Source organism: Acipenser ruthenus, chromosome 7, assembly GCF_902713425.1.
Source record: "Acipenser ruthenus chromosome 7, fAciRut3.2 maternal haplotype, whole genome shotgun sequence".
Lineage (NCBI taxonomy): Eukaryota > Metazoa > Chordata > Actinopteri > Acipenseriformes > Acipenseridae > Acipenser > Acipenser ruthenus.
Genome location: NC_081195.1, coordinates 48164757 through 48180283, shown reverse-complemented (window position 1 = coordinate 48180283; position 15527 = coordinate 48164757). Strand labels below are relative to the sequence as shown.

Genomic DNA, 15527 nt, shown 5'->3' with positions numbered 1-15527 from the left:
TTAAAATGACAGATACATGACTGCAACCCCCAGTACATGTGATAGATAGTCAAACACTGACTCCTTTTAAAAATGGTAATGCATTTCTCTGCTTGATTTAGGTTGAACTTCAAGTCTCACAATTTGAGAAAGTTGACAGCAAGGTGAAACATTAACAATATTGTAGACGTTTTCTTTCATGAAGAAGATGGAAGTGTTTGCCTTACTTTAAAGGCAAAAAGAAGTGAGAGTTGAACAAAGTCCTTGATATACAGAAGGAAGAAGACAGGCAAAAACAAACATGAAAAATTGATAGTGAAATGCATGATTTATTTCATCTTAAGTTATACATTCCTTGAATGTACTAAGTTTACCTTGACCTCAATATACCCCCCCCCAATTGGTACACACATCTTTTTGACATTTTACATTTAGTATACGGGCAATGATATTGCATTTAAAATGCTGGTAATCGTTTCTGTTTTTGCTTAAAATAACTACTTTTTTTTGCTTTTCAGATCTTTGAACGTATTCTCTTCATATGGGCAATACGGCACCCAGCCAGCGGATATGTGCAAGGCATAAACGATCTAGTTACTCCTTTCTTTGTTGTCTATGTTTTTGAATATATCGGTAAGTATTTTTATGGAATAATACTTTTTTCTATTGTACTATAAGTATTCAAAAGGACACTAATTTTGGTCAGAATACAGTCTTTTAAATTTGGGCTTAAACTTTTTGGCCACTCGGTCACCACTGCTATAGTACTTCATTCTAGGTGTTAATAACATATTTCAGTAATTACAGAATTTCTGTTTCAATGGAGCATTTGGTAATGTTAATGGTATATACAAGAGACAGCCTATGAGGTAAGTTATGGATATCCTTTGGGGTGTTTTATCACACATCCCAAATGCTCTGCATGCCCTCATTTAGAGATTCTTCGGTGTCACAACATTGCTTCATTGCAAGGACAACTTGCCCTTCAGTGATAAAGATTGTCATTCATTTACTGAGTTACAAGGTGATACTTTTCCCCTTTGTTTCCTTGTTCTTACATCTTAGGGGGCCTTCTATTGCTAAGCAACTAATGAGAGCTACTGCTGCATAGTCCCTAATCATCTCTTAAGTAGGATAGAGCCCCACTCCTGAGAGAGCCTGCCATTTTACCTCTTACCCCATCAGTTGATAGATAGTGGGAATGTTGTTAATGATCTTAACAGTTGGATCTCTGTTGGCAGGCTCTTTCTTTCTTAATTGAAAATAAAAAACGTTTAAGTGACATGCGATTAGAGAGTTCCTATGCTATGGGTGGAAATAGGTGATACAAGTACTGCTGTAATTGCTTAAAATATGTAATTATTGAATTGAGCTGGTGAATGGTGTCTAAATTTTACAGTACATTTACATATGTGAAGTACAGTTTTGAAACCCATGTAGTACTTGGTGCCTCTGGTGGTAATAATGTATTTTCTTGCACATGTATGCTGTCACTGAAATGGGGACATGCATCAATACTGTTATGTTTAACAACCTGCCTGGCTCAAATGAAAGAAAAAAAGAAAACATTCTTTTGTTCCAACAAAAGTGCCAGATGTATTTTGGGTAAAATGTAATTGTGTTTAGTAAACCTTGTGAAATACTTACTGTGTGACCAACAGCTGTGCTTAAAATTAAAGACCCTGAAAACAAAGATTAAGGAGTCTGCGCCACCTAATCGGGATACTGATAATCGGGATTTCTGCTTAAATGGGATACAACTGAGAGACGGTTCTTCCCAGTGTTATTTATGTTGCTTAATTGGGACTTCACTTAATTTAATTGGGATACAGTATTTTCAAATGATGAACGGAGATCACTTTTCAGAGCAAGACAGGTTTGCTTAGCACAGTGAGTGCATGATTACACTGTGACTGGCGTAAATGGTGTAAACAAGGAGACTCCTTTGGTTTAATTTTTTTAATTTTGTTTTGTAATAAATAATAACTGAAAGTTGGTAGATGGGTATAACATTTTTGGGAGAGATTATTACATTTGTGGGCAGGTCGTTATTACATTTGTAGGAGATATTACTTTTGTGGGCATTTATTACATTTGTGGTTTGTACAAGGTCTTCTCAAATGCCGCTCGTTTAATTGGGACAGTCGCTTATTCAGGATATTTTTAACTCCCCCCGAGGCGTCCTGATAAAGCAGTGCCGACTGTACCAGAAGTATGCAAATATTCCTCACCACTGGGTTCTCGGTAGGGTTGAGCATGGATGCATGCATGCATGCTGACTGATTTGAGCTCTTAAGCGTACCTAATTTAAGAAGTCCAAGAAATACTCACAATTTGAATACCATTCTAAAGTATTCATTAAATTTATTGTGCTACTTTTGTGACTAAAATGTTTGTTTTGCCAGTGGACCCTATGAATAACTCATTAGTTATTTAATCAAGTATTTATTAAGTCTGTTTAAGTGAAGTTAGATATTCATAAGAGTCCTAGACTGTTGTTGGTTTCTTTAAGCTTTAATTAATCAAATGTCTTTAAATAACTTGATTTGGGAAGCTTTGGCACAGAATTTAACTTTCCTTTTACTTTGACTTCAAGTTTAATACAGTTAAGTATGTGTGTAAGATCCTTAATGACTCTGTAATTGCGAAGCAATGTTTGTTGTAGTTTTGAAGACACTTAACATTTAGTTTTTGATGTACTGTTTTGTGCAGACTGCAGTTCTTTTCTTTCATATGATCTTACTTGAAATTCTGGCTAATGGTGTATTTGGCAGAAGCTCTCAATGGATCATGACCAGTGACTTCGATAGGAGATGGAAGGCATTCTGTATGCACAGGATAAAACATCTGATAGCATAGCAGCTGTTTTTAATAGTCAAACTTTGTTTCAAGAACCTGCCACCCAAATCAAATTTAAGTATATTCTGTTGTATTGGATTAATCATAGTCAAGTCTTAAATAATGTACGGTATTACTAAGTGGACTACTGTGTGCATCAAACTTAGTGTGATTAAGTGCTGCTGATGCTGTTTTCCAGGAACCTCTTGGAAGCAGGATGCAAATATCAGTGGATGCTCATCCTGGTTAAAAAATAAATAATGTATGTGAACCTGTGATTCTTTAGATACCCCAGTTTTATCAAGTATTTTTTTGTTAGATTCTGAGTCTTTCCTGATGATGCCCTATTATAATACAGTGATGGCAGCATTGGGAGCACAGCTGAACTACAGAGAGAAAGAGCCAGAACGCCTGCTGTCTGAAACCTTTTCTTAATATCCGTGAATACTGTCTGGGGTTTAGCGGGAAGCTCAGAGTTCTTGCTTCAGTCAACATGAACGTGCAGTTTCTCCATTTTATAATTTCATCTAATGTGAGCTTTCGATAGCTTTTGGAATGCTAGCTTAGAGAGTAAGACATATGGTAAAATGATGTTTGGTCCTTTATTTGAGAGTGCAATTAATCACTTGATGCAATTTGTCAGGGGAAAAAAGTAAACTAACAAGAGAAGATCAAATACTAATTTGGCATGAGGGTCCTTGTCTTGTCTGTATACTACAGAAAATGGGATTTCATATTTGCAGAAAAAGCCATTTGTGTTGCATTTAGGCAAGAAGCTGATTTTAATTCAGATATCATTCCCTATTCATTACGTTTTTTAATCCCACCACCACATATTGTAAGTGAACAGTTTAAGAAAATATATGAAGCAAGTTTGCATTTTTCCTTAAATTTTATAGACAATATTTTTTCTTTACATTTTCTATATTCTTCTCTTTATTCCTGTGGAATTAAATTTCTTATCAACATATCTGGAGCTTAAATTAAATAAATAACGTTGGCATAGAAGATTAATAACTTGACACTTTCTCTATGTTTATTAGGAATCAACATTCTTTTCAGTTGTTCAAGCACTTGAATTGCAAATTATTTTATTTATGTTTTTTTGTATGGATATTTGTATGTTTCTATGATTTGTATAACTTGTGAACCACTTGTTAGATGGATTTCAAAATCTGTGTTCACCTTTAAAATGGCAGGAGAACAAAACATGCGCAATTGCAGATTTCTACAACAGGCTGTTTCCCCAAGAAACACACCCACCCATTAGCTAATTAGATCTAAAAGTCTATTTATTGAGTTGTTCTGCAAACACCCTACTAGTTTAACATATTTTTGCTTTTAAGTTGAATAGAGCCTGGTATTCAGATTCACTTGACGTTTTAATGTACTATAATCTCAGTTAAAAGTCCTTGCAGAAACACAGAGCTAGAAGTAAGAAGCTTGTGTTCCCAAGACTTGAAATAATGATGCAAATGAACATAGGATTACAGATTTAAAATGACACCAAGCATTACGTGCTGGTTGTAAGCGTCATCATCTGTAAAGAATGCAGTATAACTTGAAAAAATGAAAGAAATGCATTTCATTTGTATGTGTATCCTGGAGAACTTCTTAGCATGCAGTACATCAGTACATGAATACCATTGTGCTACAGAAGTTGTAATTAGTGCTGCATTGGCAAGGGGAGTAAATTCATCCAACCTATAGGGACCTGTAGGAGCAACAATGCATGGATTTTACTTTTGGGTGAATCTCATTGATGCAGTAGTTTTTCACATATTCCAATTACCAAGGTGTAAATTAATGTTTCAATGACGGGAAAGAAAAAGAACAAAAAAAACCTATTGCAATCATCAGCTTTTTTTCTATTTACAGAGTTTTTAAATCAACATCGTCTGGATCATAACATAGTATGCTCTTTTTTATTTTTTATTTTGCAGTGTGACATTTCAGCATGACACTTTTGGTGGTGTCAAAATATTCTAAGCAAAGGTGCAAATTGGATAATTTGTTTTTTTTGGCGTGTATATTTTCTCTGAAATTAATATATATATAAATGAGACATAATGTTTAGTGGTTAAACCGTTTCTTTCAAATGCTGATGCTCTAAATGGCCCGGTTATCATGTGTAAACCCTTCATTTAGATGCTTTAAAAAACTTCACACTATAAATAGGTGCACAAACGCAATTGTAAATTATAGCATCGCTGCAAAAGTCAGGTCAAACAGTGTAAGTTGCACATTATATTTCCTATTGCTATAATGCCAAATTCATGCCAATAAAATCAATGTCTTTATTAAGTACAGGCCAAAAAAAAAATGTTTCGTTCAAATCGTGACCATCCGTGCGATAAACATGGCTAAAAAAAAAAAAATATATATATATGTATATAATAATATATATAGGTGTCTGATGAGCCAAGTTGATTTTGTAATATTGTAAATATAGTAAATTCATAACAATAGTAAATAGTGCATACGTATTATATATATATATATATATATATATATATATATATATTTAATTTAATCAAAATGCAATTCTATAATATTCTGTTGTAAGGAGAAAAAAAATAAAAAAAAGTTTTTCCACTGATACCGAATGTCTCATTTGTGTGTTTTGGTACTCCAGGAAAGGTCTCAGTAAATGACAAAGATGCATATGACTCCTTAGACATGCGTACATTTCGAGACCACTCCAGTCGTTCCCACCAGCCTTCTGCTCGGAAGATCGCCCAAATGTTTCGATCTACCGTAAAGGTACTGCAGATCGTCGGCACTGCATTTAGCACTGCAGAAAAAGCTACACGGCGTCTCCGCTGGTTTTGTAGAAAAGAGCACAGCTGCGCTTGACAAGCTCTTGATCGATTACGTACTGTACTTTCTTCCAAAAGCATCAACAAAAACACAGCCTCCGTGCTGCCGTCACACAAACCTAACGAATGTTGTGTAGTCATGGTCCGAGTTGTTAGTTTAAACAGGGAGAGTGCTCACTGCAGTAATGAAAAGCGTGGGTGTACAACAAACAACCGCAGTGAGTGCAGTTTGTTAATCCGGTAGTCGCACTAACTGCAGCGTGTGTGTGTGTGTACAAGGCCTTAGTGATGCAGTTTTTCCATCAATTTCAATGGAGAAAAACCATCATTGGTTGAGAAAAGCTTAAATTGTGGTTGACCTTGGTCAACAGCAGGACATACATCTCTCGCTGCAAAAAGATTTCTTTCAAGGTACAGGATATCACGACTGAACTAGCAAGCCCTGAGTAGTATTTTAATACTGATACATCCTTAATGTCATTTCTAAGAGGGGGAAATTTTCAAAATGTAGATAATGATTGCAAAGAGAAAAAACATCTTCCAAGTAGTATGGGCTTATTGTAATGGTTATAGTTTGGTAGACAATGGTATTGTACTTTTATAAACACAAAAGTATGCCATTTTTCTCTTTGACATTCTCTCTTTTTATACCACATCTGGCCACTTCAGGTCTGTATAGGTTGCTCACAACCAACATTAAGTATTTGGGTTATTGTGTGCATCATTCAGTGCGTTTACATGAGCATAAGAATTCTGATATTTTTCGGAAAACTAATTCCGATATCAAAAGTCACGTAAACACAGTTTTTGGAAAATGTTTCAGAATATTCTGAAAGTCGTTTTTTGGAAAACAGCACCTAGAAATTTCCGATTAAATTCCGAAAACTAACAAAATGTATATGATGTAAACACGCTTTTTGGAAAACTTATTGAAATAGCATACTGCGCATGTGCACACTTTGACCCTTTTCTCCTGCACATGGTTTTAGAAAACAGAGAAAATAATAATAATCTGTAGTCAGTCTGCATGCATCCATTTGTCTGGTTAGGGATAAAGTAATACATTTGTTAAAGTCTGTATGTATTTGTTAATAGCCCATACTGAAGCAGCAAATGTTTTCCAGTTTTAAAATGACGTGAGAATTTAAAATAATGTCTGCAAAAGAAACTGGTAATATAGAACAGGAAGAGCTGTTGGAAAGGTTGATTGCACATTTTGGGGAATCTGAATAGAGGTATAGGATAGTAATCTTTGAATTTAAGACCTGACACTTCGATAAAGCACTTGAGTTATTGGATTGGTCTCCATTCTATCGCAGAAATGTCTGGTCTGTTCAAATCGTACTTAGGCTACTACAGTACTTTCCATGCGAAAATATCCTGCGTTTTCCGAAAACTTCAATCCATTTATACAGTTGAATTCTAATTAGATTTTCTATCGTTAATCATGCAAACACAGAAAAGTGACATTTTAAGAAAATCGGTTTTCATGTAAATGTACTGATTGATGGCTTTTAGATACTAGTCTACTTATTCCCCGACCTGACAAAATGCACGATTGTCTTCAGTCTAAGTCCACAGCGCTCCCTGCTATTTTTTGTTTAATTCATTTTCATTCCTTTTCCCACCTGGTGGCAGGACTAATGAAGTGCAGCTGATTCAAATGGTCAAACACATGCTCATTTAAAACCAGCACATAGTCTAACCAGAGATTATAAAAAAATACTACATGGGATAGTGTGTTTTGCCTTCTGGATTTACCCCATGCATTATTTTCTTCTTTCTTTTTCTTTCTTTCTTTCTTTCTTTCTTTCTTTCTTTCTTTCTTTCTTTCTTTTTTCATTCTCTCTCTCTCTCTCTCTCTCTCTCTCTCTCTCTCTCTCTCTCTCTCTCTCTCTCATACTTTTAAGGTTCCATGTCCTAGTCATAAACCGAGTCATAAAACAATTGAAGTAATTTGAAAAAGAGCATGTCCAACTTCCACTCTGTTTGAGTCAGTACCTGAGGCTTACTTCTATTTTTGGTGCATCAGTAGTTCAAGTAACATGGTTCCACCTGCTGCGATTCTGAAGAATAGTATAATAAACTACAATCCTGGCAGTCAGTTAAGTTATTGCTGCAGTGAGATATAAATACATCAGGGACCCAGCTTCAGAGACTGTAGATGTAGGTGCAGTAGAGATGTTATTGTAACTACCGTCTTTATTCTTGTTTTAAATGTGTGTTGTTTTGTATATAATTTAGAAATACTAAAATTCAGTGACTAACGTTTCGACTAGAAGTCCTTTTTTGGATGGTATATCTTTGTATTTATTGTTTTTGCTTATAAACGGGAAGCATTTTTTTGTAAATATGCCATTTATAGTCAGTTCTGTTTCTGCTTGATGTGCAAGTAGGATGTTTTACGTAGCCAGTAGATACATACCACTTGCCAAGTTAACACGGCTCTCTCTCTCTCTCTCTCTCTCTCTCTCTCTCTCTCTCAAGGATAATGGCAGGTGGAAAATGACAGTAATTGCTCAGACACCCTAAAATACTGCACTTACGGGAAGACTCTGTTCCCTTATGTGCAGTAACCACTGAAAGAGTCTCCCATTATAATTTCTAATTAGCATATGAAGGCTGACAACAAGGTATTTTATGTCAGGGAAGCTATAGAAATAATGTTGTGTTATTTAAAAGAGAATATATTTTGTATCTTGCACTATAATAGGCTTTGCTTCATACATGCACTTTTCATTAAATGTGTTAGGTAATGTGATTCTTCTGAAGCAGTGTGTTACAGTCATATGTACTGTATAATCACACCACTATTAAAATAGTACAGAAATATGTTAGAAGTCAGATGATTCAGATGATAGGTGTTTTATAGATTGCAGAATAATTGTTCCAATGGGGTATAATGTGGACAGCATCTCCTTCAGCGTCAAAGGATTGCTGCATAGTTACTGCTGTAGTTTAAAATCTTCAAAGTCACTGCCATTTTCTCGTTTGTGAGCTGAGCATGCTAAATTAGGTATCAATTAGCGTCAAATATGCATGTGGTTTTGCAGTTCAGCTATCTATCATCCAGGAATTCAAGTGGAACCCATTGAATGCCAGAGAAGTAGTCAGACCCCAGTGTGAAATTCATTCATTTCTGGATGCTTTTGTAATGCTAAAGTATCCCCCCACTCTACCCCACCCCATGCCTTTTGATATTCTTTTGGAGATACTGTATATGATTCTCATTTGAGAACATTCTCCTGTTAAAATATATACTTTTAACAGGAGAATGTTCTTAAATGAGAACAGTATCTCCAAAAAAATATCAAAAGGCATGGGGTGGGGTGGAGTGGGGGGATATAATTGCATAGTTACAATTGTGTAACTTCTACTGACATTTTTAAGTTTGCCAATAATGCCCTATACCACCCCCCCTTGGTAAACTGTTACAGTATTTTAAGTAAGGTATGACAGTAATACTAAACAATTTGCCATTTTGATGTTGCCTATTAAAATGAATTTAGTCTTGAAGTCTGCTGACTAGATTGGTTACTAGTATTTAAAACTGAATCATATTGGCAAAATAGCATTGGCTGTTTGTTAATATAGTACATTATTGATTCTTGTGGAATCTATAATGTAAATTAAGTTGTGTTAAGAAATTGATTTTCTACAGGGCATGTTTTTTGTGGTTAGTAGTGGTTGACAAATGAGCATGTGCTGCAACACTGTAGCATTGTCAGGTTAGAAATGCCTGAGGAGATGACAAACAACAGGGAGCTACAAATATACTGTAAAAGCCTAAATACTAACAAATAAACCACAAGGTAGTGTAATAGTCTAAACTTTGCATGGACAATAAGTTATTATTATTATTATTATTATTATTATTATTGATTTTAAAAGTGCAATTCATGAAGTTTATTTATTAGGGATGTGCTTTTGGTACATTTTTATGAACGTTTAAATGCTATGCAGGTGTCAGCATTAAACATTTAAACTATATCTACATACACACGCACTCTTTATATTACATTCTGATGTGTACTGACAGCCCTGGTTAGTATTTTCCCAGCAAAGAACCCTAAATAAGCAAATAACGTTTTAACATCCATGCACATTTTTAATAAATGTAAAGATCTTATAGTGACTCTCCTGCTTGTAATACTGAAAAAATCAATAGAATCTAAAACAAATAAATAAATAAGCACAATTTGGTCTTTTCTTTTATTATTTTTATCTTGGTAAATGTCTCTCTTTGTATTTGTATCGCGCTATTGAGATGTACCTGTGCTTGGCCCAGTGGGCACAAAGTGAATAAACTAAACTAGATATAGATAGACAGATAGATAGATATTTAAAGAACAAAACAAAAACAATAATAATAATAATAATAATAATTTAAAAAAAGAAAGAAAACAGCTTGCATATGTTACAGAATCTATCAAATGCACAGATTCCAATACATTGTTATATTAAGTCTACTGTTCAGGGATCGGTGCCACAAACGGGAAATCCTTTATTATTATTTTTTTAAATATCCCCTTTTGTTGACAAATTACATAGATATCAAGGACATTTATTGATTTATTTTTTTAAACAAAATGATTTGCGTAAACTGTGTACTGGTAAATTAAAGCCTATACATAATTCATTTACACATATGCGTTCTCTGAATTCATATTGAAAAAAAGAGTCCTTTTAAAATCGTGTTATACGTAGTCACAGTCGCCGTCTAGAGTATTCTGTTTATTATGGCTGTTTGCTTTTTACTGCATTCAGTAACTCCATCCACAGTAATTCTGAATGTTTTTATTTAAAATGATGAAGCATTGTACTTGTGTTTTTGTGGTACAGCAATTTTGTTTGGCATAATTATTTACATACTACGGTTTTCTCGTCCGGTTCCTCAAAATAATTCCAAACGTGGCTTTACCTTGTATCTTTGTTTGGAGATGCAATTGTTATAAAAAATATATAACATTAGAGAAAACACTTTTCTTACCCCATGTGGACTGAACCATGCCACGCCCGCGACAGCATAAACACACAGTGCACCAATGACGCGCCAGATCGACCGAGAATAAAACTCGCCCCAGTGTCAATTTTTCTGTTGCACCAGTTAGAAAAACTACTTGGCACCACAGCAGTCGGATACGCAACGTACTGCTGTATATGATGATATATTACTGAAATGAATACATTAAAAAAAATATGCGTTTGGTGAAATTTGTCACGTGACCGGTATACGTCTAGGATATTATTCAACGTGTAACCACTTCTTTAGAGTTTATAAGTTTAAACGTTTAAAATTTCCATCCATATTATTTATTTAAGCTGACAAAATTACTTAGAACAGACAAAGGGATAATGCACTTCTAGACATACTTTGTTCTCGCAGCCAAAATGGAACAGAACAGTGCGCTAGCAGTGCACTGTTTTGGTCGCATCTGAATCGAATGGCTTTACAACTTAATCATTGTGGTTTATGGATTATAGTTGTCTGAATACTCCCACTCATTGCCAAACATGGCCTTGGCTCCTGTAATTAGTTTTTTGTTTGTTTTGCTGAAGTACCTTTTTGTTTAGTTTGAAAAATATATTGTTATTTATATTAATTCTGTAAAAAAAAAAAGTTTATGCTTCCACATATTATGTATGTTCTCTCAATTCCTGTTGTATGAGCATTGTATGGAAATCACATACATTAGGGGAAAAACAGTAACAAAGTATTATTATGGACTGTCACTTAGACTATGGGACCATCTTTAATTGTTCACACTTAAAATGATGTTGTCTAGCCATCCCAATAAAGATTTCAGTACTAAAGAGTGGAAAACATATCCTAATCCAGAACCCCATTATATTCAGAAACTAAAATGACCCAGTTCAGAATATTTTATGGGAATTAGTTGTTTTGAAGTTTGTCTCAGAAATCATTAAAAGGCATGGCAGGGAAGAAATAAGAGTTTGAGTAATGATGGCAGCAAAATGGTGTTGAACACAAGCCAAGGGCCTTCTGCAGGTGTCAAAATTAAAGAATTATGAAGGAGCTGAAAGCTAATTGCAATTAATGTAATTATGAGGGTAGAAATGTACTCCAAGGGGAGCTGAATACTTTAACTGTGGCATGTGCTTTCTTCCTGGTCTCCCTATAGTCTTCCTATAGTTATAATTAATGATCCTCAACTAACCATGTTGAAAAGACACAGAGGAGGTGTTTTTCACGAGAGTCTGAACTTCGTCAGTTTTGTTTTGGTGCCGGCATCATCTAATTGCCCCTGGCATGTGAATGACACTAAAACTCAAGACCTATTTCTAAAAGGGTATTAACAAAAAAGTTGAACTACCTCTAAGCAGCGCTTTCTGGTGCTTAGCTCTTCAGGGATATTGAAGAGTACCAAACGGTGCTGCTTCTGTTTAAGTTGAATAAGAAAAATAAAGTGATGTATGACAGAATCTCTTAATTTTGGCTTTTGGGGGTTGTGGAATCAACAATCACTATAAAACCAACATCAGTTATTCAGTTTGACAGAAGTGAAAATGCAAAACAAATTAAATAAAAATCTTAAAAAATGCTATAAAAAATGTAAAATTCCTAGATTGGTTCCAAAGTCATGTTCTGTGCCACTCTAAAATTGTGATTCTTGGATAACTGTTTCCTACTTTCCACTTTGTGCTCTGTGTTTCATTAGGGACAATGTTACCTTACCTATACATTCCCTATATTTGGTGTATCTGTATGCCCTCATTATTCCTCTCTCATAGAAGCTCTTTTGTCTAGTAGCAGGAGATTTTAATTGTTGATAAGGACACCAGCCAAAACCTTTGTCTGCTTGAGTTTATTGTAGGTTATACATTTCATCTGATGTTCTTGTAGCTCAGGAAGCACATTTCTTATATTGTGAGCTAATACTGTAATTGTTAGAATGTAAAGCACACACTGTTAAACATTTTAGGATACTTTCTGCATCTTATACATGTTGTTTGGTTTTAGTTGCACAGGCTATAGTAATATGTGTGGTGTTTTTTTGCTAGTTAGCATACAAGCTGTGCATGTAATAAACAGGATGGAACTCAATGCTTCTCTGTTGTGTGTTACTCACATACAAAATATGTTTCCACAGTTTAATTTTTTTATTTTTTTTAAACTTGCAGCTGATAGTTGAAATGCTTCTTTAGGACAGGTAGTAAGGACAACGTTGGCTAGTGTGCAGAAAGGGACACCTACAACTTACAGTTCTTGTTTGTGAAAGATATCAATATCTGTAAACAAATATATATCAGTATCAATAAATATCAATAAACATGCAATGTAATGACTTGTAATGAACTTTGCTTTACTGATTTCAAAGGGCTAGATTACAACAACACAATTTTTCTTATCACGATTTAACATATCTGATTGCTAAAATTCTAAGTCTCTAAACAGAGTAGGAAGTGGTAAAATTCAAATCAGAGCAGTCTAGTTTAATACAGTCATTTGACTGCTATAATTATGTGATTCGAATACAGAATCAAGGGTAATAAAAAGCATATTTGAACGACAAATTAAGTAACATGTCTACTCTCCATACATGAGTGGGAAAGGGTTATTAGAATGAAAGACCAGTGATCCGTTCAGAGCTGTAGGCATGCATGTTATCATATTGCCATTTAATGTATATAAAATATATGGCGTGGGTATAATACCATCAATCTATTTATTAGATAAATCGAAAGGGTATGTGTATTACTGTAAAAAGAGAGGTGTTCTACTCGAGGTATTTCTTGGCGCCAAAAAAGGACAGCGGCTTTCGCCCCATCCTAGACCTGAGACACCTCAACGGGTTCTTGAGGGAGAGGAGGTTCCAGATGGTCACACATCGCCACATCTTGCAGTCTGTCCAGATGGGCAACTGGTTTACAACAGTGGACCTGAAGGACGCGTATTTTCACGTTCCTATCCGTCCAGCGCACAGGAAATATCTCTGCTTCGCCTTTCTGGGGAGCGTCTTCGAGTTTTCTGTGCTGCCATTCAGCCTCTCCTTAGCCTCTGGCACATTTTCAGAGTGCATGGATACCATCCTAGCTCCCTTGCAGCTGCAGGGGATCAGGGTGATGAATTACCTGGACGACTGGTTGATTTGTTTCCAGTCCCAGGAAGGAGCAGTTGCCCACACAGCGATTGTAACAGAGCATCTGTCGAGGCTAGGTCTCACCCTCAAAGATGCAAAAAGCCAATTAACACTGGTGCAGAGTACTATCTATTTGGGTTTCCGGCTGGATTCCCTTACAATGTGAGCCTACCTGTCGGACGACAGGGTAGCTGCTGTTCGCAACTGCCTGGCCCTGTTTCAACCAGGGTTCACAGTACAATTAGTGTTGTGCCAGAAACTACTGGGTCTGATGGCCGCAGCGTCCGCAGCCATTCAACTGGGGTTAGTTCACATGCACCTGCTTCAAGCGTGGCTCAATGTATTTTGGCTATACCCCAAGCATGACAGATACCGTCGGCTGACAGTGTCTCGTCTGTGCTGGAAAGCGCTGCGCTTTCGGGTGAGACGTAGTTGTAAGTAACTCTGCAGCTAATGCATAGTTCACACACCCTAGTTTCTGTAAGTCACCTTGGATAAAGGCGTCTGCTAAATAAACAAATAATAATATCCCAAAAGTATCATTGGTGGTCATCTTCTCCTTCAGGGAACTCGGGTTACATCCGTAACCTATCGATTTCTGCGCAAGTGATGATGTCATCGTTTATCAGACATTTCCATGTGATAAACATGGCTAAAAAATATGTATATATATATATATATATATATATATATATATATATATATATATATATATATATATATATATATATATATAGGTGCCTGGTGAGCCAGTTTGATTTTGTAATGTTGATGAATAGTAAATTTGTAGCAATAGTAAGTGAATACATATAATATACTTTTTTTTATTTAATCAAAATACAGTTGTACAATATTCTGTTGTAAGAAAAAAATATATATTTTTTTGTTTTGCAACTTAAATAAAACAATATGGGACAGTTTGGGTCCCCAAACACCATGTGCGACCGCAACTAGATTTTCCACCGATACCGTACGTCTCATCTGTGATTTTTGGCACTCCCAGGAAGCATTTTTCTTAAATATTTCCCAACATAAAACCAATGTCACCTTACAATAATTGATTTTGAGTTTCGGTGTTTTAAAATAAAATATCAAACAGAACGAAATTTCAATGTACCATTCGTAATTCAGTAATATGAGAGAATTCGTCAGGCGTCTGAATACTTTTGCAAGGCACTGTATGTCATAATCAGAAAGCGATACCCCACCCCTACCGTACATGTTCTGTGGTGATGAATAGTACACAAACTGGAGTAGGAGGTGGTTGTTGCCTAGTGTCCAATACATTTGACATTGAGAAAATAGACATTAAATAGGTATGGGAACATACACTGGGCAGTAAAGGGTTAATGCACAAGCTCAAACCACATAGGATGCTCTTGTTTTTGTTCATAAATGTCTTGTTTACAGCTAAAATGTAACATTTAAAATACAGTATCAAAGATTTCCCAGCCAGTAATTCTTCCAGTTTGTCTCAGGAAATAGAGTTGTGTCCTTTTAAGAAAAACAACAACAGCAGAAACATTCTGGTCTACACATTCTGGTTGTATAGTGAATTAGAAACTCTTGGCATGCACCTTCTGGTGTTTTTGGTATTGGATATTATTGGATATTGGTTAGTTATTTTTATGACTATAAATGCCTTTTGAGTCTTGCACTGTGAAACATCCGAAATGATAGATATCTTGAAATTAATTTGGCCTGTCAAAGTAGTCTACATTTTTTTTCTTGACTAATCATAGTTATTAAATATTTTGGGCATTAGTTAATTACTGTGCTATAAAAAGTC

General features: G+C 35.3%; 1 protein-coding gene across 4 annotated transcripts in view; it reads left to right on the top strand.

Moving 5' to 3' along the window:
- The window catches only part of tbc1d22a (TBC1 domain family, member 22a), a 175825-nt gene that overhangs the window by 47024 nt on the left and 113274 nt on the right, over positions 1-15527 (top strand). For all 4 annotated transcript variants that reach the window (XM_034024634.3, XM_034024635.3, XM_059027176.1 and 1 more), the window contains one exon: positions 498-612. In XM_034024634.3, coding sequence (XP_033880525.1) covers positions 498-612 — 115 coding nt within the window. The remainder of the gene's footprint in view (positions 1-497; positions 613-15527) is intronic.